The following is a 26,612-nucleotide window of genomic DNA, read 5'->3' on the forward strand; positions in this document are numbered from 1 at the left end:
TCGTAGCTGCTGCAGCTCCGAGAGCTGCCCGTGGTTGGGACAAAGTTTTCCGCCTCTGCTTCCGTCCCGGAGGCCTGCAGCCCGGCCAGCTCTTTGGTACGCTTTTCCGTTTCCTTATAGATCCTCCAGTATAAGATCGTCATGATGGTGACGGGCAAATAGAAGGCGGCGATGGCCGTGCCGAAGGTAAGGGTGGGCTCGTTGAGGAACTGGATGAAACACTCCCCCGGGGGCACGGTTCTCTTGCCCACGAAGTACTGCCAGAACAGGATGGCAGGCGCCCAGAGGACGAAGGAGATGACCCAGGCCAGGCCTATCATCATGCCGGCTCTTTTCGTTGTCCTTTTGGCTCGGTAGGTGAGCGGCCTGGTGATGGAGAAGTACCGGTCAAAGCTAATCACCAGCAGGTTCATGACGGAGGCGTTGCTGGCCACATAGTCGATGGAAAGCCAGAGGTCGCAGGCCAAGTTCCCCATAGCCCAGCGATTCATGATGATGTAGGTCGTATACAGATTCATGGAAATGACCCCGATGATCAGATCGGCGCAGGCCAGGCTTAAGAGGAAGTAGTTGTTGACCGTCTTCAGCTGCTTGTTGACCTTAAACGCCACGATCACCAGGATGTTGCCAATGATGGTCACCAGGGCCACGACCCCCGTGAGGACGGCAATCAAGACCACCTGCCAGACGGTGTGGCCTCCCAGAGGGTCGCTGACGGTGCCATTGGCAGGACTGGCATTCCCAGCTGCCAGAGAAACGTTGTAGCTGCCAGAATCAGTGGCCGTGCCCGGGGGCAGCCCTGCACCTGGGGAACCAGGTACCCAGAGGGAGCTGAGGTTTGGCAACAACGGCAACGTTGTATTGTTATTATGCAAGTTCATTGTGACTCTCGGACATAGTCTGGGGAGAAAAGAGAGAGAGAAAAGAGTTATCGTTTCATAAGGAACACGTGACTTCCTAAACATCAGGAGTTCTGGGTAAGACCCAAATGAAATAATGATAAACCCAGGCCAAAAGCCTTCTGTTTAAGGTGCTTTTTCCTGAGAAGAGAATTATCATCTCTACGCTCAATGCTCTTTTCCTTATCCTGACTCACAGCCTTTGTGCCCTAGAGTTAGTACGTTTTGAGTCAAGGGTGTTCATATTCTACTAGTGCCCTTTCGTGCACACTGAAAGGAAATTAATTAGAAGGTGGTCGGCAGGGCGGGACTGGGCTAGAGGGCCGGACACACCCTGGAGCCAACCTCTAGCGGTTCCTCCCGGGCCGGTTGCACCTGGGGCAGCCACACAGCTTGAAGGTCATGTGCAGAGTGAGTGGGGTCCCTCCGGCAGGTGGGGTCCCCGGGCCTGGCCTGCAGGGATTGAGCACAATGGAGTAGATGACATCCCCCAAGGGGTCCCGGATTGCGAGAGGGTGGTTCTTGGGTGACGCACCCTGGTGGAATCGGGCTTCCTTTCTAGTTTGGGGGTGCATCACCGGAGAATTGCTGCTGCCAAGTCACTGCAGCTCAGCAGCTCCTGCGTTGAGCGTCTGCCCCCTGGGGGTCAGTGCACGTCATACCTACTGGCCGTTCGGATGGTCGCTTAGCCTTTTATATATATAGTTAGGCACTGAGTTGACATATAGGTGCAGACACCTAAGGGAAGACATACTTTTTTAAAAAAAATCTTTTTATTGATTTCAGAGAGGAAGGGAGAGGGAGAGAGAGATAGAAACATCAATGATGAGAATCATTGATCTGTTGCCTCCCACCCACCCCCTACTGGGGATCGAGCCTGCAACCCAGGCATGTGCCCTTGACCAGAATTGAACCCCAGAACCTTTCAGTCTGTAGGCTGATGCTCTATCCCAGTGGTTCTCAACCTTCCTAATGCCGAGACCCTTGAATACAGTTCCTCATGTTGTGGTGACCCCCAATTTTATTGTTACAAATTGAACATAATTAAAGTATAGTGATTAATCACAAGAACAATATGTAATTATATATGTGTTTTCCGATGGTCTTAGGTGACCCCTGTGAAAGGGTTGTTTGACCCCCAAAGGGGTCGCGACCCACAGGTTGAGAACCACTGCTCTATCCACTGAACCAAACCAGCTAGGGCAGGGCAGACATGCTTTTAATCCTCAGAAAGAAACAGGCGGTGGGGACAGACACTCCTATAAGCCTTCTGATCCTCGCCCCTTACAAGTGGTCCCCAGGAGGAATGCAGCCTGTGTGAGGGGAGAGGGGGGTCAGGCAGGGACGGAATGGGGGCAGGGGTCTAGCCCAAGTTCCTCTCTGGGATTCAGAGTAGGTTCCTGACCCTTCCGGTGGGAGCCGGGGCCTGCGGTTTGGTGAGACATTCCGGGCAGTGCCACCGAAGTGCTCCAGGCTCCACCCCTCACGCAAGGAGGATGAAACCAAACCTGGACCTGCTGGTGCGTGACAGGAGCCCCTTGGAGAGCACCCCTGGATTTTGGGAGGAAGGCCCCATCCTACCATGGGGGTACCTACAGGTTGGTTCTAGATTTCAACTCTGAGCGTCTATTTTTTCTAGACCATTATCACTACACTAGAGGCCCAGTGCATGAAATTCTGGATGGGTAGGGTCCCTAGGCCTGGCCAGCGATCAGGGCTGATCTGTGGGGTGACAGCTAGGGCGATCGGGGCGGGGGTGGGGGCCCACTGGCACCCGACTTGTCTGGCCTGGGGCCTGTGGGCTGGGGGCAGCTCCTGCATTGATCATCTGCCCCCTGGTGGTCAGTGAGTGTCATAGCGACCTGTTGTTCCACTGGTCGTTCAGCCGTTCGGTCGATTTGCATATTAGGCTTTTATTATATAGGATTGCATTTAAGATCCCATCCAGAAAGGACTCTCTAAGATTCAAAATGTAAGTCAGGAGGCCAAAATTGGGCCAATACAAGGATAAAAAAAGAGAAGAAACAGAATTGAAAGGCCGGATCAGAACGCATTCCACCTAATAACAGTAAGTATTGTTTCACAAAATTTCTGTGTAAGACACACACACACACACACAGCCCTGGCTGGTGTGGCTCAGTTGGCTGGATGTCGTCCCTTGCACCAGAAGGTTGCCAGTTCGATTCCCAGTCAGGGTACATGTCCAGGTTGCAGGCTTGATCCCTGGTAAGTGGGTGTTCAGGAGGCAGCTGACTGAAGTCTCACTCTTACATCAATGTTTCTCTCTCTTTAAAAAAATCAATTAAAAAAACACACATGTGTATGCAGCCATGATGTAAAAAATGTGTTTTGTGCTGTGGGTCATGGTCTACAATACCCAGAAGCCCCTGCAGCAGATGGGTTGACACCTTTTATTCATATTTAAAAGGAGACAGTGAAGCAGAATGTGAAAAAATCATTTGAGAATGCGACAGTTAGGGAAAAGTGAACAATTGTGATGAGAAGTCTACTCCCGTTCCCCTAGCTATCGAATAAAATTTTGGGAGATTATCAATCTATAGATACCTTTTTAAATTAAAAAAATGTGTGTAAATATTCAATGTGAAAACACACGGGAAAGTGCTCAGAGAAACCCAAGGGCCAATATAAACGTGGGACCTTTTTTTCTGTGATGAATTCCAAGAAGATGAGCTCATTTTATTGCCTCTAAACCAGCCTGACTGTGCCTATCCCGGGAAAAAAAAATCGGGAGTTGTCAATTCTTTTTTTAAAATATATTTTTTTATTGATTTCAGAGAGGAAGAGAGAGGGAAAGCTAGAAACATCAATGATGAGAGAGAATCATGAATCCGCTGCCTCCTGCACGCCCCCCATTGGGGATCGAGCCCGCAACCTGGGCATGTGCCCTGTTTAGGAATCAAACCAGCTACCTCCTGGTTCATAGATCGATGCTCAACCACCGAACCACACTGGCCGGGCAGGAGTTGTCAATTCTTAAACCTCCCAAACGAATTGAAAATGTGTAGGTCACTTTTTAATAGAAGTCTAAATGAATGCCACTCTACCTCTATCATTATTTTAACCACGAAGAGCCAGGAGAAAATGATCTTTGCAGTTTGCAACCACACTTTATTCTAAGAGCAATGATTCGTGCTTCTTCCCTATTCGGAATCTAGTATGTACAGTATCAAAGGGACTTGTTTTTTTTTAAAAATTCCTTATTGTTTAAAGTATTACATATGTCTGCTTTTTCCCCCATTGACCTCTCCCCAGTCATTCCCACCCCCCAGCACATGCCCTCACCCCCCTACTGTCTGTGTCCATGGGTTCTGCTTACATGCATGCATACAAGTCCTTTTTAAAAAAATATATTTTATTGATTTTTTACAGAGAGGAAGGGAGAGGGATAGAGAGTTAGAAACATCGATGAGAGAGAAACATTGATCAGCTGCCTCTTGCACACCCCCTACTGGGGATGTGCCCGCAACCAAGGTACATGCCCTTGACCGGAATCGAACCTGGGACCCTTGAGTCCGCAGGCTGACGCTCAATCCACTGAGCCAAACCGGTTAGGGCTGCATACAAGTCCTTTGGTTGATCTCTCACCCCCCTTTCCCTTGCCTTCTCTCTGAGGTTGGATGGTCTGTTCGATGCTTCTATGTCTCTGGCTCTATTTTCGTTCATCAGTTTATGTCGTTCATCATATTCCACAAATGAGTGAGATCATGTGATACGTGTCTTTCTCCGACTGGGTCATTTCGCGTAGCATCATGCTCTCCAGGCCCATCCATGATGTTGCGAGTGGTAAGAGTTGAAGGGGCTTGTTTTGGGGTCTGTCTTTGAACTGTCTTCTTTGCTTAAGGGCGTCTGCCTCTGTCCTAATTCACTACAGGATTCGATAGCTGATGTGAGTTGCATTGGTCAGATGAAGGCAAGACCAGAGCCCGCCACTAGGTGGCAAAGCAGACTTGGAGAACAGCCTACCCACAGGCAGGTGCCAAGGCGAAGGCCGCAAGGAGCCCCAAGGTGGTGATCAGGTTCCCGGCTTAGTTCAGCCTCGCCGTCCCGTCCATCCGGTCAACAAACCCTCCGTAAGCTAATGTGTCCTTCAAGGGGGTAAGATGCGTTCGGACTTGCACAGTCAGAATCTGACTTGTTAACTCCGGCTACTCGTGCCAAGCTGCCAGGAGGGAAGACGTGCCCTAATATGGTGCCGTTGCTCATGTTGTGAACAGGACATTCCAGGTCGCCAGCACCGGAACAGCATTCAATCCCTTTAACAAGGAGAAGCTTGCTTTTAAAAGTGCCCTGCTGCCTCCTTTCACAGTTTTATTCCATTTGACCACAAAGGGAAGGGTGCTGGGCATAGTGCCGCGGAGCTCGCCAGCTGCTGAGGAAACACCACGCATTCCCTCAGACACACACGCCAACGGGCCTCCTGGTTATTCTGCATCCGCACCACGAAGAATACAACCTTTTGTTATTGGAATTTCTAGAGACGTGGCAATACAAGGAAAAACCCATGCAAAGCCGTTCCTTTTCTTTCTTTTTTTAAATAGTTGTTTTATTTATTTTTTTAAAATATATTTTTATTGATTTCAGAGAGGAAGGGAGAGGGAGAGAGAGATAGAAATATCAATGATGAGAGAGAATCATTGACATGTTGTGAACAGGACATTCCAGGTCGCCAGCACCGGAACAGCATTCAATCCCTTTAACAAGGAGAAGCTTGCTTTTAAAAGTGCCCTGCTGCCTCCTTTCACAGTTTTATTCCATTTGACCACAAAGGGAAGGGTGCTGGGCATAGTGCCGCGGAGCTCGCCAGCTGCTGAGGAAACACCACGCATTCCCTCAGACACACACGCCAACGGGCCTCCTGGTTATTCTGCATCCGCACCACGAAGAATACAACCTTTTGTTATTAGAATTTCTAGAGACGTGGCAATACAAGGAAAAACGCATGCAAAGCCGTTCTTTCTCGACATTCGTGAGGCACTAGGCCCAGGAGGCACTCTGCCCTGCAGGGGAAACGAGGCACCGTGCCTGCAGACAGGTCCTGCTGCTGCGTCACAATGGAAGGTTTAATTGTTAGGTTTTCAACGCTCTGAAAATCTGGAAGACCGTGCGTTGTTGTGATGGAGGATCATAAACGATTCATTGAAAAAAAGCCGTTCTTTCTCGACATTAGTGAGGCACTAGGCCCAGGAGGCACTCTGCCCTGCAGGGGAAACGAGGCACCGTGCCTGCAGACAGGTCCTGCTGCTGCGTCACAATGGAAGGTTTAATTGTTAGGTTTTCAACGCTCTGAAAATCTGGAAGACCGTGCGTTGTTGTGATGGAGGATCATAAACGATTCATTGAAAATGCTGTCCCATGATCTCACTTATATGTGGACTCTAATGAACAAAATAAACTGATGGAAGGTGGGGAAGCATGGGACTTGGTTGGAATGTCTGTGAGGAGGATTCTCTGAAAGGTCAGGGGGCCTCCGAGGGGACCTTGCCGAAGGCGGCAGCCCCTACCTTGACTTTTTCCAAACAAGTCCCATCCCCCGAGTTTTTTACTAAAATCTCCATGTTCAGTCTTTAAAGACCCGACCTGGTAGAAGCATGTGCTTTCTCAAGGATGCTTACCCTGCTGATTGTATCTAGAGATGAAGTTGAGGTCAAGCTGTTGTTATAATCAAAAGCCAACGAGGCAGGCAATCAGGGCTTTTTGCTACTAAAGCAAACTAGTCCCTTAGCCTTCTCTTTCACAGAAATGTATGTCAAAGTAATCTGTTCATCCGTCACTCAGGGTCTGCTGGTCAGCCCCGACAATGAAAAAAACATGAAGCATGGCACAGACTGACTGAACTCAGAGGGAAGAGGGGAGGGGGAGAGAGATTAACCAAACAACTTATATGCACACTAGAGGCCTGGTGCATGAAATTCTTGCACTCGGTAGGGGGTCCCTCAGCCCGGCCTGTGCCCTCTTGCAGTCCGGGAGCCTTCAGGGGATGTCCGACTGACGGCTTAGTCCCTCCCTGCAGTTGGACATCCTTAGTGCTGCCGTAGAGGTGGGAGAGGCTCCCACCACCGCCGCTGTTCTAGCCAGCTGTGAGCCCGGCTTCTGGCTGAGTGGCGGTCCCCTATTTATTTTTCTCCTTTTTAAAAAAGTGTATTTTTATTGATTTCAGAGAGGAAGGGAGAGGGAGAGAGAGAGAGAGAAACATCAATGATGAGAGAGAATCATTGATTGGCTGCCTCCTGCATGCCCTTGACCGGAATTGAACCTGGGACCCTTCAGTCCACAGGCCAATGCTCTATCCACTGAGCCAAACCGGTTAGGGCAGGATCTCTGTATTTTGCTGCACAATAAACACCTATATTTTATTTCTGGTCAAAATTTAAAAAAAATTTATAAAATCATTTCCTGTGACAACTTTTCTAGTTTTCAGAGAGAGGAAGTAGAAAACCCCATGCAGTCAGGATTTCACATCTGTTTTGTGACTGAACTCCCATGCGGTCACTGCCCCTAAAATAGGAACCGTCTCCAGATGAAAGAATGGAGCTGGTGGCCTTATCTTTGTGTGACAAGGATACTTGAGTCATCACCAGGAGCAAAGACTCCTGGGACAGCGAAGTCAGTAAGCAAAATCAGAATGGCATTCAGCTTTCCCCTCCATTGATGTGTTGGCTTTGCTAAAAACAGCCCAGATTTCGCCTGAATTGTACACTAAGCAAATATGACTGCGCGACACATAGGAAACAGATGTTGATTTAAGAAAAAAAAAACACCCACTTATCCATCATCACTTTTTTTATATAATCAGCTGAAACTAGCATCCAATCTCTTTTCTCAAAATTGTTTAACGTCTACCCATCAGAACGAAGCCTCGAAGTTTCCATGGTGAAAAGGGAATACTTTATGTCGAAAGCTCTGTACGCTAACAATGCTTTGGTGAAATTCCTTGTCGACGATAAAGTTATTTTCAAGCCTATAGGACCAGGAGTATTCAGAACTGCATTTCTGCCTGAGCTGTGGACACGTGACACATTCCCACAGTTAGTTCCTGGCTCATTCTACCCATTCTCGATGGCAAACGATAGGTGTGGGTTGTTTGTTAGTCAGAAACATGAGCTCTTGAGACTCCCTTGCAGAAATACATTCAAACAGGTATACGCATTTCTGAATGGATGAATAAATAGTCTCTTCCAAGTTGGAGAAAGACAGCACAGGGGGCCAGAGACTAAGACCAGAGCCTGGCCCTAACCGGTTTGGCTCAGTGGATAGAGCGTCGGTCTGCGGACTGAAGGGTCCTGGGTTCGATTCTGGCCAAGGGCACATGCCCAGTTTGCGGGCTCGATCCCCAGTAGGGGGTGTGCAGGAGGCAGCCCATCCATGATTCTCTCTCATCATTGATGTTTCTATCTCCCTCTCTGAAATCAATAAAAATATATTGGAAAAAAGAAGAAGTCATAATTTGATATGCAAGAACGCAGCTTTTAACTCTTTTGTTGTTGTCCTTTTCCTTTAAAGCCTCTTCAGGCAAAATGGTTTCGGAAATAAAAACTACGCCTTGTTCATTTCGTGAACTCCAAGCGCTTAAAAAGTATTCTTAAAGCTGGTGCCAATGGTGGGCCCACGCTCACGAGAGTACGGGACCTGGGCAGATGACACGCAGTCAACTGGACAGAACGGACGACCATCAGCCGGGGGAGGAACCTTCTGGAAAGGGGTCTGCAGACCTGTCCCGTGCGTTCAGGCCAGCAGGGCCGGATTGGACTTCTGAAGAAAAGCATTTACTGTATGGGCAACTAATGATGAAAAGCAAAGCAAACAGGTAAGCGGACTCCAGACAACCAGCAGGGTAAAAAAAACCCAAATGACAACAATGAAAAAACACCAACAGGTGTGGGCTTGATTGCTCATGTGAATGAGGAATGAGACGTAGCTGCCATTTGCTACGTCTCGTTCACACCATCTCCCTGCCTCGCCGCATCCAGGAAGCCCTTCTGACGGTTTCTGACGTCTCCTTAGGTGACTTGTTTACCTACGTGGAGGGTGAGAAACGGTGACCTGGGCCCAGCCTCTCTCGGCTGGTCTCATGCTGTTCGGCCTGTCTGCGACCGCCCACGGCTGTGTTTACAGTAGCCGCGTACTTGAAAGGCCGATGAAACCGCACCTTCGTCTGGAGGTTGGAAGACGAGACACCCGATAGGCCCCTTCCCTTTGCTTGCCCATCAGAGAATTTCACCTTCTGCCCAGCCCTCCCTCCTCCTCCACCTCCGTTACCAAGATGACATGCACACATGGCAACTTCTCTTTTTTAAAAAAAAATATATTTTATTGGTTTTTTACAGAGAGGAAGGGAGAGGGATAGAGAGTTAGAAACATCCATGAGAGAGAAACATCCATCAGCTGCCTCCCGCACACCCCCCACTGGGGATGTGCCCGCAACCAAGGTACATGCCCTTGACCAGAATCGAACCTGGGACCCTTCAGTCCACAGGCAGACGCTCTAGCCACTGAGCCAAACTGGTCAGGGCTGGAAACTTCTCTTTGTGCTGGGAAACATTCGGAGCCTGCGGGCTTCATGTAACACAGCAAGTCAACAAAAACAGCATTTTGTTCTTTGTTTTACCCCCTTAGAGACAGCCGGACGTTTGCAAATCTGCGCCCAATAAAATTCTACAGTGAATCCCAATAGATCATCAAAAGTTAACGTAAGTCCTAGCTGGTTTGGCTGAGTGGATAGAGCATCAGCCTGCGGGCTGAAGGGTTCTGAGTTCGATTCCGGTCAAGGCCATGTGCCTGGGCTTGATCCCCAGAGCAGGGGTGTTCAGGAGGCAGCCGATCTGTGATTCTCTGTCATCATTGATGTTTCTATCTCTCTCTCTCCCTTCCTCTCTGAAAAAAACCCCACAAAACCCAAAAAACTTAAAAAAATTAACATAAATCTGTTTTACCAAAAAGGCAACATCAAGTTCCGACATGTGTCACCAAATCCCACATTCCATCTGAAGTCGCCTGGGGAACGTACTGAGACCTCACGCTGCAACCCCTGGCAATGGCCCCTGCCCCCCCGGGGCCAGGATCTGACATCTGCTACCTGGTATCATTCCAGGAGAGGCGGATGCCGAGAGACCATCCGAGAGTCCGCGTCAGAGCTTTAGCAGATCTGAGGTCACTCCCGCTGCCCGTCACTGAAGAAGATACTGGGCATCAGGGTTGCAGCCACAGGCAGGCAGGTGTCTGATCCAGCGCAGGGACAGGCCTCAGAGCACCTGTCCTGACGGCCGGGCCTTTGTAAATGGCTAAGGTTGTCATGCTGCCTGCTGCTGCCCCCACACACACCACGCGTCAAGAGACGATCACTTCACGCGTCAGGGTGGCGGCGATGAATGTTAATCACCAACCAACGGAACAAGCAGTGACTGTGCTCGCTTCCTGAACTGCATACCAGACACGGAAAGAATCCTGGGAGGTTTGAAAAGCAAAAGCCGCGGCCAACGTTTCGTATTCTAACCGGTGGTATTTGAGTCATTTAAAGACATGGGGATGCCTGTGGTCCTGAAGGTTTTGTTTTGTTTTGGTTTTTAAAATAAGATCCTTAGCGTGTTACCCCGGAGTAACGGTCTGTACCTCGGTTAGTAACAATCCTAAATCGATCATCCTGTCCCCGATGAATGGTGTCCACGCCTACTACCAAGCCTGTCCCTCCAGGCCCGTCAACCCCATATATTTTTTTTAAAAAATATTTTATTGATTTTTTACAGAGAGGAAGGGAGAGAGATAGAGAGTCAGAAACATCGATGACAGAGAAACATCGATCAGCTGCCTCCTGCACATCTCCTACTGGGGATGTGCCCACAACCCAGGTACATGCCCTTGACTGGAATCGAACCCGGGACCTTTCAGTCCACAGGCCGACGCTCTATCCACTGAGCCAAACCGGTTTCGGCGTCAACCCCATATTTTTAAAATACATTTTTTACTGATTTCAGAGAGGAAGGGAGAGGGAGATAGAAACATCAATGATGAGAAGGGACCATTGATTGGCTGCCTCCTACATGCCCCCTACTGGGGATTGAGCCCGCAACCCAGGCACGTGCCCTTGATCAGAACTGAACCCTGGACCCTTCAGTCTGCAGGCCGACGCTCTATCTACTGAGCCAAACTGGCCAGGGCCAGAAACCTGTACTGTGTTCAATTCACAGTTGCCAGTCTGCGGATGCAGAGGGCCAACTGTATGCACTGGTCTATGCCATTTCATAGAGGGGACTTGGGAATCATGGGTTTCGGTATCTGCGAGGGCCTAGACCCCAAACCTTGAGGGTAGAAACCAGTGTTTTTCTTTTTTTTAAAAAAATTGATTTCAGAGAGGAAGGGAGAGGGAAAGGGAGAGATAGAAACATCGATGATGAGAGAGAATCATTGATCAGCTGCATGCCCCACATGGGGTAGAGCCCACAACCTGGGCATGTGCCCTTGACCGGAATCGAACCTGGGACCCTTCAGTCTGCAGGCCGACGCTCTATCCACTGAGCCAAATCGGCGAGGGCGACATCAGTGTTTTCTACCCTCATAGTATCTACACAGCTTGGCCCAACCTGTCACACTTAACAGAAACTCGGCAAATGAGGCTCAAATGAGTGAATGAGTGAATGAGTGAATGAGTGAGCGAGGCTGCATTCAGCAGATACTGAGAAACGCGTATCAAAAGGAGACCCCCCGCCCCCGACTCTAAGCCTCTTTAGGAGACGGGATCAGATAAACAGGTAAAATCAGCATCTATGAAATTCGGAAGAAGAAATGTCTAGCGACCATTGTGTAATTGTGTAGTTCAGTGCTTAGGCGCAAAGATACTTTGCAGAAACTCAAATTCACGACTTTCATCCAGTTCTTCCTGAGAACACTGGAATAGGAATAACATAATCACAGGGCTTATACTTTTATCAGTTGAAATATACTCATATTCTGCCTGTTTTTTTAAAAAAATATTTTATTGATTTTTTCAGAGAGGAAGGGAGAGGCATAGAGAGCTAGAAACATTGATGAGAGAGAAACATCGATCAGCTGCCTCCTGCACACCCCCTACTGGGGATGTGCCCGCAACCAAGGTACATGCCCTTGACTGGAATCGAACCTGGGACCCTTCAGTCCGCAGGCCGACGCTCTATCCACTGAGCCAAACCAGCCAGGGCCTGCCTGTTTTTTTTTTTAAAGAGAGAGAGAGAGAGAGAGAGAGAGAGAGAGAGAGAGAGAGAGAAGGAAGGTTTGACATGGTTTCACCTTCAGTTCTGTGGACTCTAACCTACAACATAACATGACGTAGCCATGAAGTCCGTGGAACTAACTGGTTGAAAGTGTCCGTCAGGGTTTGCAGCTTCCTAAGGAGAGCGAGGCTAGGAGAGGGGACAGGGAGGGCTGAGCTGACCCCCAGGGTCCTGCCCGGCCAGGACTGATTGGCGAGGTGGGGCTCAGGAGGCCTGGAGAAGAGGCGGATGGAGTGACCACCATGGAGTCTCTCTAATTTTTTGAGTGACTCTAGACCCCTGGATATGTATCGAGCTTTCTTGAGCCATCGTTAAGGGTGTGTCTGATGCATCATTTTTTAAAAAAAATATATCTTATTGATTTTTTACAGAGAGGAAGGGAGAGGGACAGAGAGTTGGAAACATCAATGAGAGAGAAGCATCGATCAGCTGCCTCCTGCACACCCCATACTGGGGATGTGCCCTCAACCAAGGTACATGCCCTTGACCGGAATCCCTTCAGTCCGCAGGCCGACGCTCTATCCACTAAGCTAAACCAGTTAGGGCCCGATGTATCATTTTATTGGCTCTAAACAGACTCTTCAAAGGGCAAGCGTGGGAATGAAAGGAAAGGAAGATGGGAGGCAGGACCGAGCCCCCGTTTATGATTCAGCTGGCATTTCCGTGGGCCATCCACAGAGCACAGCCCCAGGATCGGGCGTTTCTGACGGCAGGCACTGATGTCTGTGTAAGGACTTCCCCCACCCCCACACCTCACACGCCAACAACCTTCCCTTCGCTGCGGGGCTGCACCCTGGGGAGTGTCCAGGCCTCGAGGAGGGTCTCTCCCAGGTGAGGGGAGCTTTGGGGTTTGTGTGTGGAGATGGGGGAGGGGAAGGGGGAGGAGGAGGAATCTGAATCCCATGCTTCTAGCAGAGCTGGATGTTAAAGACAGAATCAGCTCGGACGGCAGCGCCCCAGCCAGGAAACATACTGGAATAGGAATAACAACCTCACAGGGTTCCTCCTCATCAGCGCCCTCCTACTTGTCATAAATATGATCAACGAAAACAGGCCACGCAGAGAATTAGCTCATCCACGTCTGGTCCGGGAAGGATGGGCAACGTGGCACAGACTCGATGCAGTTCTGGCCACGGGGACCCTTGAAGCTTTTGGTTTGACATTGTGTCCTCTCACCCCCACATCTCTTCTCGATGTCAATGTCTTAACACCTGAGCTGCAGGGATTTATGTCCATGTTCATGATTCTACTGAATCTTAAAGAAAGAAACGACTCTACAGGGAGCCCCAGAGCACACACATACCCATCCTCCTGAGAATTAATTTCATGCCAAAGACCCTCACTTCATGGAAGACACTTTGTTGTTTTCTATTTTATTTTAAAAAAATATATTTTATTGATTTCAGAGAGGAGAGACACTTTGCTGTTTTCTATTTTATTTTATTTTTTAAAAATATGTTTTATTGATTTCAGAGAGGAAGGGAAAGGGAGAGAGAGATAGAAACATCAATGATGAAAGAGAACCATGGATCGGCTGCCTCCTGCCCGCCCCCTACTGGGGATCGAGCCTGCCCCCCAGGCATGTGCCCTGACCTGGAATCGAACCCAGGACTCTTCAGTCCGTAGGCCGACGCTCTATCCATTGAGCCAAACCAGCTAGGACTGTTTTCTATTTTATATTATTATAAATAAATAAAAACACTCCCTAATCTAATACATTGATTTCATGCCTTGAAACTTGAAAACCATTGTTTGAAACTCTAAGGACGCTGAGGTCGAGAAACGTGCTTTATTGATCTCCGTCTCTGACAGTGCCTTCACTGTAAAAAAGAGTCAAGAAAGCTTGCTCCCTTTTTCTTTCTTTTTTAAAAAAATTAAATATATTTTTATTGATTTCAGAGAGGAAGGGAGCGGGAGAGAGAAACATCAATGATGAGAGAGAGTCATTGATTGGCTGCCTTCTGCACACCCCCCCCACTTGGGGATCAAGCACGCAACTGGGGCATGTGCCCTTGACTGGAATCGAACCCGGGACTCTTCAGTCCACAGGCTGATGCTCTATCCACTGAGCCACACCAGCGAGGGCCTCCCTTTTTCTTTTCCAAGTAAGAAAAATGGTCTCTTTCCCGGCACTGCCCAAAGATCTTTCGATTTCCCTCGCTGTGTTTCCTGTGCTGCATGGGGATCAAGCACGCAACTGGGGCACGTGCCCTTGACTGGAATCGAACCCGGGACCCTTCAGTCCACAGGCTGATGCTCTATCCACTGAGCCACACCAGCGAGGGCCTCCCTTTTTCTTTTCCAAGTAAGAAAAATGGTCTCTTTCCCGGCACTGCCCAAAGATCTTTCGATTTCCCTCGCTGTGTTTCCTGTGCTGCAGAGGAACTGGGGGCCCGGAGGCCTGCGAACCCCAGGAAAGATTCAGGTGCTCATGTCTGCACTGGAGGGAGGGACAGGAAGGGAGAGAGAGAAAGGCAGGGCCAGCTCTGCTCATCCTCAAACAGCAGGCGCAGGGCGAGCTGGCACAGAGAGGCCGAGACGGGAGGTCTGTGGAGTCTCAGGCTGGCCCGCGAGAGCCCCATGTTATGTCACCGCTTTAGACAAACTATTGCAAAAGGGGAAACACATTTAAATCAACGTGGCAACCCCGAGGGACACGGTCCCTCGCTCTCCATCTCCAGCGCCACCGCCTGAATCTGCGGCACATTGGTCCTTGAATCTCCAAGTCATCCAAACGCACGAATCAGCCAGGAACCAAAGCCGGCCCAGGTCTCCCCGGGCTTGCCCTATCGCACTGACCTCAAGGTTAGCGCCATATGCGTTTATTAAACTTTAGCTTCAATAGGTTCGTTTTGAATATATTTTATTGATTTTTTTTAAGAGAGGAAGGGAGAGGGATAGAGAGCTAGAAACATCAATGAGAGAGAAACATCGATCAGCTGCCTCCTGCACACCCCCTACTGGGGATGTGCCCGCAACCAAGGTACATGCCCTTGACCGGAATCGAACCTGGGACCCTTCAGTCCATAGGCCGACGCTCTATCCACGGAGCCAATCGGTTAGGGCTTAAATAGATTCATTTTAAAGACCGATCCCCAGTAGAACTTACTCGAGTGGTACTGACCAGTGTCATTGAGGACTTGCTCTACAGCAGGCCAGGCTCGAGAGCAGGGGGCAGGAAGCGGGGGGGCCACGTACACAGAGCGAGTTTCGCAGCTATAGCCCACGCGTCGCACCCCATGTCTGAGCGAGAGCAGGGGCAGGAAGCGGGGGGCCATGTACGCAGAATGACCTTCGCAGCTATAGCCCACGCGTCGCACCCCATGTCTGAGCAAAGAGCCATGGACTCCCGGTGAGAGCGCCCCTCTCTGCCAGGGGTGAGAGGTCACGTCCACGGAGAAGCCTCACAAGGAGGTGACGTTTGAGGGCATGGAGGACTGATCAGCGTTACCACCAGTAGGCAGGTAGGGCCATTCAGGCCAGTGGAGACCACGGTGACTGCGGGAGAGGCAGGTGCGGGGGCTGCTCAGTGGTTTGTGGGGCAGGTGTAGCTGGGATAAGTTGCTATCAAGTTGAGAAGAAGCTTGAGTGTTACGGTAGGGAGCTAGGTCATTTTTATTTTTATTGATTTCAGAGAGGAAGGAAGAGGGAGAGAGAGATAGAACCACCAATGATGAGAGAGAATCATTGATCGGCTGCCTCCTGCACACCCCCTGCTGGGGATCGAGCCCACAACCCGGGCACGTGCCCTTGACCGGAATAGAACCCGGGACCCTTCAGTCCGCAGGCTGACACTCTATCCACTGAGCCAAACCGGCTAGGGCAGGAGCTAGGTATTTACTGGGCATTTCAACGACTTGTTTATTCCCTGACTGTCGAGTGTGTGCAAACCTCGCCCTCCCCCGAGTTCCTGATGTGGGTGACACGGCTGGACGAGAACTCGGGCGGTCAGCTCCTACCCCACTAATGTCACACCTGAAGACACGGGAATAGAAGTCATTTGGTTAAAAGGCCTTTTCCCAGCGGTTGGAGAGGACTGGCAGCCCATTTGCATATAGATAGAAAGCATTCCTCCTGCCGCTGGTGGACGACCTGGCTCTTAGTCAAAAAGCAAAAAAAAACACCCCACACCAATTCACGTTTATTGAACGTGAGCAGGAAGCAAGTGTGGGAGCAGGTGGGTGTCCCCGTCATCTCACTGCTCGGGAATCTGCCGTGAAGCGGCTTGGACCTGGGACCAAACGAATGCAGAGGAGCCCGGATTCCAGGGGAACGAGGCAACGGACACAGAAGGAACCAGAAGCAAGACCTGAATCTTGTGATTCAGTCAGGGAGAGGTCACCTAGAAGGTCATCTCCTCTGCAGCGTAAAGAAAATCCTCCTGCCCTGGCCAGTTTGGCTCAGTGGATAGAGCATTGGCCTGCGGACTGAAGGGTCCCGGGTTCGATTCCGGTCAAGGGCAGGTACCTCGGTGGCAGGCTCCTCCCTGGACTGGGCCCTGGTCAGGGCTCGTGCAGGAGGCAACTGATCGATGTGTTTCTCTCACATCGATGTTTCTCTCTGTCTTTCCCTCTCTCTTCCACTATTCCCCCCACCCCCCCAAAAAAAATCAATGGAAAAATATCCTCAGGTGAGGATTAAACCCCCCCCAAAACACACACAACCACACACACAACAAAAAGCAAAAAAAATCCGATTAAAAAAAAAAGTTTGACAAAATTATAAATGAAGGACAGGATGTGTCAAAGATAACGGCTCGTCACCGCCCACGGAGAAGCCCCGATTCCCACGGAGTCAGGAGTCGGCGGCACAGGCAGGGACCACGCGGTCCGCACACAGGGGAGCCCCTTAAACCATGAGGTGACAGTCTGTCCTGGACCACACGCTGGCAGAGTTAATTCTTTCCCCTCATTTCCATAAAGGTCATGAGCAAACAGTGAGCATGACAGCCGAGGACAAACGGCAGGGCCCGCTGGGAGCCCGCAGGAGGCCCGGCACATCCGATGCCAACGCCGGCTCACCTTCCGGCAGGACGCTGCCAAGAAGAAAAGACAGTTCTGCTTTGGAAGTCTTACTTTATCCCTGACACAATATAGAAATATAACCTGTGAAAATCTACGTAACACCTGATTTAATCAACGGCACTTAGTAGATTGTCTCCAGAAGCTTCTGGGCCAAGTCCCGCCCCCGCCCGGGGCCCCATCGAGCTCCCCCTGTAGGTCGGCCCCCCTCCAGCCTCAGGTGCTGAACTTCTGACCGTCCTCAGAGAACGGCTGCTTGTCACTCGAACTTTCAATGATGTTGTCCCTTTGTTTTTTTAAAAAATATACTTTATTGATTTTTTACAGAGAGGAAGGGAGAGGGATAGAGAGTTAAAAACATCGATCAGCTGCCTCCTGCACACTCCCCACTGGGGATATGCCCGCAACCAAGGTACATGCCCTTGACCGGAATCGAACCTGGGACCTTTGAGTCCGCAGGCCGACGCTCTATCCACTGAGCCAAACCAGTCAGGGCTGTTTTTGTTTTTTTTTAATAATATATTTTTATTGATTTCAGAGAGGAAATCATCCGTATGTGCTGCTGCCCTCTCCGGGGGACAGTAAAGGGAAATAGACAGTGCAAGGCTGTGCAGCACAACCGCAATCTCCTCCATGTGCTTCCAAAGTGCAAAGCCCACGTGAAAATCGGGTCCCAGACACAGAGAAAGACAGTTTTGAAAATCTCACCACGACATGACACGGAAATTCTCTGCCTCCTCAGCCCACTGGTACGGAATGTTCTGGGGCAGAGAAAACACCAAACAACAAGGCCGGCGCTCCAGGCTGGGCAGGGGTCCGGCAGCACCTATGTGGGTCAGTGCCCACACCCCACTGTCCACTTTCACTGCTCACGCCCCACCACCCACTGCCCAGGCTCACTACCCTGGCTCATGCCCCACTGCCCATGCCCACTGCCCAGGCTCACCACCCTCGCTCACACCCCACTGCCCACGCTCACTGCCCAATGCTCACCACCCTCACTCACACCCCACTGCCCACACTCACTGCCCACGCTCACTGCCCACGCTCACTGCTCACGCCCCACCTCCCACGCTCACTGCCCAGGCTCACCACCCTCGCTCACAACCCACTACCCATGCTCACTGTCCACGCCCCCCCGCCCACATGGTCTCACTTTCTCGTTCCCACCCAGTGTGGTCACAGACACATTTTGTTTCTTAGTCTTGGCAGCCCCCTTTCCGTTTCCCATGGGCCGCTTACGTTGCACACGTTGTTACTCAGGGTGGAGAGGTAAAGGATATGTTGTCCTGCCCTTTAAATACATGTTCTCTTTTACTCCTCATAACAACGCTGAGCAGTACATATTTTCATCTTTGTTTGGCGGACAGAGTCCTAGAAACTCAGGAAGAACCTCCCCAAATACATGGAGCCAATGAAGGGACTGTTTCTGCAGGAAGTTGCTGGAGCCTTGATGTTTGGCTCTGTGGGTGGCCTTGGATTTGTACCTTGAGAGTCTGCCACTCTTCTTCTAGGTTTTCCCTCCCTTTTCTCTTTTTTAAAAGATACATTTTTATTGATTTCAGAGAAGAAGGCAGAGGGAGAGAGTAGAAACATTAGCGATGAGAGAATCACTGATTGGCTGCCTCTTGCACGCCCCCTACTGGGGATCGAGCCTGCAACCCGGGCATGTGCCCTGACCTGGAATCGAACCTGGGACCCTTCAGTCCACAGGCCAACGCTCTATCCACTGAGCCAAACTGGCTCGGGCTCATCTAGGTTTTCCTAGACATCCGAAGAGACGGTGTGGCCAGGGAGGATATTTCTGCGTTTCTCCATAAGCTGCTTGCTGTCTCTTTACATACGCGGTCAATAACACTTGTGGTTTCCAGCACAGGCCAGCTCTGTAACTGGTGTCTAGCACTGGCCCGGAAAGGAATATCTATTACTTCCATTGATTTCTGTCTCTCCCTGTATTGTAGAAACGATATATATATTTTTTGCATTTCCCCTCAATATATTGATAGACCTTCTCTCATCTTATTTCCTCCATATTGCTTGCATTTCTTGCAGCTTCCTTTTACTCACGCTGTGCGTGTTTCTACCCTTTCATCAAAATCTATTTAATGAAGTGCCCTACTTCCATATCGATCTCCAAGCTTGCTTTTCTATTGATTACCGGATTCCTTCCACTTCTCCAATCCTGGGATTGTGGTGCATTTTTGCTCATTTGGCTCTTTGCCAGTCCTCTTCTTAAACTACAGACGAACTGACCTCATCCTCTCCTTAAACTATCGGCCGATGGACCTTTGTCTGCGTAGACGGTGACCGTCACACACACGCAGCCAGAGGGAGGCCGGAGAGGCTGCGATGTGGAGGAGTCCTCTCCCCCACTCTGAGTCTCACTTTGCAGTCGTGTGCGAGATGCTGGCTGGGCATGCCTGCTGTTCCGACGTTTCCGGGGTGTGGAGAGCACAGGGCAGCAGCATGACGATGGAAAGAGGCCCCTCAAATTCCTCCCGCGGGAATGGGATGGGGAATGAACACGAGTAATTTCTTAACCATATTCTAATTGTGTTAAAATACACAGAATAGGAAGTTTACCGTCTCAACCGTGTTGTGCCACAGTGCATGGCATTGGATTCATTCACACTGCTGGACAACCATCACCACCATTGTCTTCAGAACGCTTTAAAAATAATATCTACACCAATAAAAGAGAAAGATGCAAATTGACCGTATCTTCACGACACCACCAGCCAATCAGGAGTGAGTATGCAAATTAACCCACCAAAGATGGCAGATTGATTTGCATACACAGGTGCCAACCGGCCGGGGGGGCAGGACACTTGCATCGTCTCCATGGTGATGACGCAGGAGTTCTGCACTGCCCCAGCCTTTCCGGACCTCTGGGCAGCGTGGGAAGGTGGAAAGGCGGCTCTGGCTAGAGTGAAGGCGGTGCTGGCAGCCAGGGGAAGGAAGGCCCATTCTTGCACGAATCTTCGTGCATCGGGCCTCTAGTATATATATATATATTTTCTGATTTCAGAGAAGAAGGGAGAGGGAGAGAAACATCAATGATGAGAGAGAATCATGAACTGGCTGCCTCCTGCGCGCCCCCTACTGGGGAAGCTGAAGAGTGAACACACAACAGGGAACAGGAAGATCAAAGACGGACTGAGGACAGCCAGAAAACACTTCACTTAAATATCTAAAGTCGACACATGCCTAGGAAGCCAAAGAAAAACGACTTATCTGGCCCGAAGAATGTTATTTAAATCCCAGGCTCATTCATGCTAAACAGAGGCGACATTTTCCATTCACGTCTCCAAACCTCTCTTCTCCCAGGAGCTCCCCGCCTACCACCCTCCCCCCCTGCAAGCCCCCCCCTGCGTTCCGATTGATGGGCGTCATGCCCACAGCTGAGCAGGATGCATGTGGAAGGTGGCCCCAGCCAAAATGATGATGTCCAAATGGCAGGTCAATGTCAAGCAAGGTCATCTTTAGGATTGGGCCAAACTATAGACATTATTCTCGCAACGAAACTATAAAACCCACTGATAAAGGGCCAGGAGAATAATTATTTACGAGGCTGTATTAGGGAGCTGGAGCTACTTCTCTTTTTCTGAAGAAGTGAAAAGGAACTGGGTTTTTAAAGATTAAAAAGTCACATGATTTTCTACCCAAATAAGGCGTTTGTTTCTTTTCTTATGTTTACATTGTGGTAACAGCTGAAACCTGCAGAAGAATGTGTTTGTCGAAGCCTCATCTCGGCTGGATGCAGGCATCCAACCCTAAGCTCAAATAGAGAAACTGTATCCCTCCAGCTGGGTTTGCTCAGTGGTTAGAGCGTCGGCCTGCGGACTGAGGAGTCCCGGGTTCGATTCCGGTCAAGGGCACATGCCCGGGTTGTGGGCTCGATCCCCAGGAGGGGGCGTGCAGGGGGCGGCCGATCCATGATTCTCTCTCATCATTGATGTTTCTATCTCTCTCTCCCTCTCCCTTCCTCTCTGAAATTAAAAAAATATATATATGTTAAAAAAAAAAGAAACCGTATGAACGGGGATTTTCACGGTCATTCCCATCAGAACCCACGCGGAGCCCCAGCCACTGGGAATGTTCCCCGACGCGGGAGCAGCCTCACAGTGATGACAGGCGCTGCTCTCCAAGAGAACACACACTTCTTATTGGTTCGTCTGTGAATTCTTTATTGTCTTTGTCTTGAAAAAAATAATGAAAGCATATCTCATTTGCCAGGTGCCTTGTATTTCTCTCTTTTTTTTTCACTGTTTCTCTCTCCTTGCCCACACTGCCTGCCCTAAACAATGGAAGGAACAAGAAATTAAAACGTGTCTCTATTGGAGGAGATGAATTAGCAGGTGTGTGGCATGCGCTTCCCACAGCACGTGCATTTCCGAAGGTGAGCAGCGAAAGGCCCGTCTCCCGGGGGAAGCCCTGCCACCTGCCCGCGGGCACAGGGCCTCGACGCCGCTGCCAGCTCTGCCGGGCACACGTCTGACCCTTCCTCGGTCACGGCTCCCTGGCTCCCTGCCCGTCTGCCCCAATGGACGCAGCAGTTACAACCCGGATGTTAGATGTGTCTGCTGTGTGCTCCACCCCGCACGGCAGGGGCCTGCGGAGCACCAGGCACAAGTGACTGCTGAGTGAATGAGGCCCCAGAAATCCTAGGCAAGCAGTCAGGGCACGGCTGCTCTTTCCTGGGCCCCCATCCCGGGAAACACCAAAAAGACACTTGATTTTGTAAAAGCACCTTCATCCCTTAGGAGCGAGAACCTTCCCCCGAGAGGGGAACACGGTTTCTCTCCCGTGGCCACATGCCCACGGCTCCCGGAGGCCGAGACTCCCCTATCGCCATCGTTGAAAGGTAACCGGTTTGGCCCTAACCGGTTTGGCTCAGTGGATGGAGCGTCGGCCTGCGGACTGAAAGGTCCCAGGTTCGATTCCGGTCAAGGGCATGTACCTTGGTTGCGGGCACATCCCCAGTAGGAGGTGTGCAGGAGGCAGCTCATCGATGTTTCTCTCTCGCCGATGTTTCCAACTCTCTATCCCTCTCCCTTCCTCTCTGTAAAAAATCAATAAAATATATTTAAAAAAAGAAAGAAAAGAAAGGTAACCGGTTTGGCGGGCGAGCCTGGCGCGTGGTGGAATGGCAGATACCGGCCTGCGTGCTGCCGTCTCAGGGCCGTGTCTACAGAGTTGCATTCAGGCAAACGGCACTTGACCTAGGCAGTGAGGGATCAGAAACATCTTGGAAATATAACAAGAGAAGAACCAGTGGAACGGAGGTGTAGTGATGTAACACCATCGCTTGCTTACTATGAGAAGTGGTTTGCTGTCTTATACAACTTGAAATGGGACAGACAGAAACACTACGGGTGGTTCACCGCGGGGGTGATTACAAGGACAGGATTTCGGCGGAAGCCAGCCTCTGGATTCATGAACCTCTGAGTAGCCCAATCCCCGCCTCGTAGCTGTGGGAAAATGAACACACACACACACACAGATTAGGTATCAAGTGGCGGATGCTAATGCAAACGAAAGTTCCAGAAGTTCCAGGGCCGAGTCTCGGTCACCACGCCTCTGGCGCTCGTGTCTGAGAGCCGGCCTGTCACGCACACGTCCCTTAAGTCATGTGATGGCCCCGCAGTAACGCTAACACACACTACAGGGCAGCCCGAGGGGAGACCACAAACTCATCAGAGGAAGAGGCAAGACGCAGGCTCGTTCCAGGTGTTCGAGACTCGCGGAGGTTTTCCCCTCACCGTGTGCACACCTTCCTCTCGGCGACACCTGGTGTAGCACTTATTTCACCGCCACCTCTGTCGTTTCTTTCTTTCTTTTAAATTAAATATACTTTTATTGATTTCAGAGAGGAGAGAAGAGGGGGAGAGAGATAGAAACATCAATGATGAGAGAGAATTATTGGTCGGCTGCCTCCAGCACCCCCCTCCCCCGCCCGCCACTGGGGATCAAGCCCACAAGCCGGGCATGTGCCCTTGACAGGAATCGAACCTGGGACCTTTCAGTCCGCAGGCCGACGCTCTATCCACTGAGCCAAACCAGCTAGGGCCACCTCTGTAGTTTCCATTCACAAAGACTTCTGCACCTGCGATACGATTTTCTAACCTACACATCTGACCGCAGGTCATCGGAGGAGAAAGTTCACATTTCATTTCCCGCAAGTAGTTACAGATTGGCCGACTGGACGCAGAAGAGGGTTGTCATGAAGGGAGAATTCCCCAGACGCCCCAAAACGCCAAGGAGAGAAGCCACATTCCTACCCTCGAGGGCGTGCTGCCCAATCCTGGGAGAGGAAACGTCTTCACGCGGAAAAGCTCAAAAAATAGAGCACCTGCAGCAGCTGTCCCTCCACGACCCCTGACCTGACGTGTGTCATTCTTCTCCCTGAGCAGCTAGGCTCCCGGGAATCATGTGGCTTCAAGCGTACGGCATTATTGCTTACCGCCCGTTTTCAAAAAGTCCCTAATGCGGCCACGGTCCCCTCAGGCTTCCTGGAATCGTGCTAAATCCGGGGAGAATCCCAGAGCGAATTCTGATCCCAGGGCAGTGTGGCCAGTCACGCCCGGGAAAGTGAACAGGTCATTGTGCGTTTATTTACCACTCGTCCAGGGCAGACGAAAATCTTAACTTCTTGAAACTAAATATAAAACTACCTTAACACAAGCCACCGTGAAGTAATCCCTTGAGAATTAAGAAACCGTTCTCACCATACCTTTCGGAATGACTACTCATTGCCAAAGGCCCCCCCCTGCCACGCCCCCCCCCCAAAAAAAAGACAGAAGTATTTTACGGGATCTCAATAATTCATCTCTATGTATAAAAGCCTAAACGACCTTCTGATTGTTAGCTATGACATGCACTGACCACCAGGGGGCAGACCCTCAATGCCCAGGCATGGAAACAGGGAACAGACTGATGAATCTCAGAGAGAAGGGGGGAGGGAGGAGGGCGGGAAGAGATTAACCAAAGATCTTATATGCACACTAGAGGCCTGGTGCACGGATTCGTGCACCAGTGGGGTCCCTCGGTCTGGCCTGCCTCACCTTCCCAGCCGTGCCTGACTGCTCTCCACCCACAGGACCCGCTTCCTCCTTTCACGCCATTTCAGTGGCTGTGCCAGGAGAAACGCCCCCTGCCCCTGCCCCTGCCCCCTGCCCAGGTCTCAGATCGGCAGAGACTGTCCTGGGCCTTCCGCTTGGGTTGTGATCTCCTAAGAGGAAGCACGTCTTAGGATGGCTGGGAAAACGTGCCGTTATCAGACATGCAAACGTGGGACGGATCAGAAACACGGAAACGCCGACAGCAGCGTTTCTACGGCCGCCGAGGCCGCGGTTCTGGCCGTCCTCACGCTCCTCGCTTCTCCTCGCTCAGCAGATCCTCTAACGATTTTACTGAGGTGGCTGAATGCGCCCCGTTTAGACATTCTATCGATCGCGGCAAGCTGTAGGTCATGCTATTTTTTTCTTTAGGAGAGATTTCTGCAGATCTTTTCCTGTGTGTGTGTGTGTGTGTAACTTCACTAATAAAACGATGCAAACCTGCATAATTTTATTGTCAATTTCCTTGTTAACAGTGCTTTGTACAAAGTTATACTTTTGGTGCAACCACAGACCTCGAGGCTCTCCCATCACTGACGCTGGGGTCGATGAGCTGCCTCAGTGGCTCCAGTGTCCATGAGCTCCAGGGTGTCCTGGGCCCGCGGCCGGGGAGCTCTCCTTGCTAATAAAACGATGCAAACCTGCATAATTTTATTGTCAATTTCCTTGTTAACAGTGCTTTGCACAAAGTTATACTTTTGGTGCAACCACAGACCTCGAGGCTCTCCCATCACTGACGCTGGGGTCGATGAGCTGCCTCAGTGGCTCCAGTGTCCATGAGCTCCAGGGTGTCCTGGGCCCGCGGCCGGGGAGCTCTCCTTTCCCCGTGGGTCCTCCTTCCAACGGGTCTGCCTTTGCCTCTGCCCAGAGCTGCAAACGGCCAGGCTAGAGAAAGGACAGTCACCCCGGGTCATCCTCAGGAGAGGCAGATGACAGCACATGGGGACGTCGACGAGATGTCGCCAAGGCAGACGAGCCACCCAGGTGGCCGCCTTGCAGCCGATAGAAAGCCAGGGGCTCACACGATTATTTTTCTATTCTTATTGCTTAAATATATTTTTATTGATTTCAGAGAGGAAGGGAGAGGGAGAGAGAGAGAGAGAGAAACATCATCGATGAGAGAGAACCATGGATCGGCTGCCTTCTGCACGCCCCCTACTGGGGATCGAGCCCGCAACCAGGGGATGTGCCCTGACCGGGAATCGAACCTGGGACCCTTCAGTCCGCAGGCCGACGCTCTAGCCACGGAGCCAAACCAGCTAGGGCTAGTTTTCTATTTTTAAATCCTCAACTTCTCAACTAAATTCCCAAACCAATGAAGAATAACACAGCCTTAATGTCTCAGAATTTAATGTTAAGAAGCTACATAACTAAGCTTTGTAGAGTTTCCATCTCCTGATTTCATCTGATCGATAGAAGTGAAACTCCTAAATGCAGTCACAGGGCTCTGTCCACCATCCCGGGCCAGGAGGATGCTGGCCTGGAACAGCATGACTTTATGGGGGTGGCTGGGTGCTTCCTCTGCCCCCGCCCCCCGTTCTATTTACACAGAGACCCTCACATTGGGCGGAAGGAGGAGCCGCAAGCCTGGCTGGCAGGTTGCAGAGCTGGCAGACGCTTCGTGGACATACTGCCAAGTCAGCAAGTGGACAGGCGGCAAATTGGAAAGAGCAGGGCACGGAGGAGACCCTTCGAATGCTGGACAACCACGGGGTGAAATTCCATTTGGTTTTAACTAACCATCTGCTATGCAAATCTAGCAAGCAATCAAAGAGGAGAAAGACTAAACTAAGCCCTGGCCTGTTTGGCTCAGTGGATAGAGCATCGGCCTTCGGACTGAAGGGTCCCAGGTTCGATTCCGGTCAAGGGCACATGCCTGGGCTGTGGGCTCCATCCCCAGTGTGGGGTGTGAAGGAGGCAGCTGATCAATGATTCTCTCTCATCAGTGATGTTTCTATCTCTCTCTCCCTCTCCCTTCCTCTCTGAAATCAATAAAAATATATTAAAAAAAAGAGTAAACTAAAACCACAGAAAGACAGAACGGGACAGACATTAGATGAATAAAGTGCCCCCCACCCCAAATATTTATCAAGAGAGGAGAAGGATTTAGAGGCTCAGATGAGTTGTGGGCGGCCTTGCTCAAGTTCATTCAGATTATAATACCAACAAGTAACACAAACTTATACACCGAGATGGATTAGTGAGCGATCACTGCCAATATAAAGTAAGGCGCGACTGTCCGCTCATCCTGCTGGCACGTGATGAGAAGACGCAGCTAAACTGCCTGTTTTCTCCTCCTCCTCCCCCTCCTCC

General features: G+C 50.5%; 1 protein-coding gene across 1 annotated transcript in view; it reads right to left on the reverse strand.

The window, feature by feature from the left end:
- CHRM3 (cholinergic receptor, muscarinic 3) overlaps positions 1-26,612 on the reverse strand; it is a 99,609-nt gene that overhangs the window by 1,766 nt on the left and 71,231 nt on the right. Inside the window, 1 exon segment of the mRNA XM_005881334.2 lies at positions 1-900. This exon segment is cut by the window's left edge and continues 15 nt beyond it. Within this exon segment, the coding sequence (XP_005881396.1) occupies positions 1-881 (881 nt within the window). The 5' untranslated portion in view covers positions 882-900.

Source organism: Myotis brandtii, unplaced genomic scaffold (assembly GCF_000412655.1).
Source record: "Myotis brandtii unplaced genomic scaffold, ASM41265v1 scaffold679, whole genome shotgun sequence".
In the NCBI taxonomy this organism is placed as follows: Eukaryota; Metazoa; Chordata; class Mammalia; order Chiroptera; family Vespertilionidae; genus Myotis; species Myotis brandtii.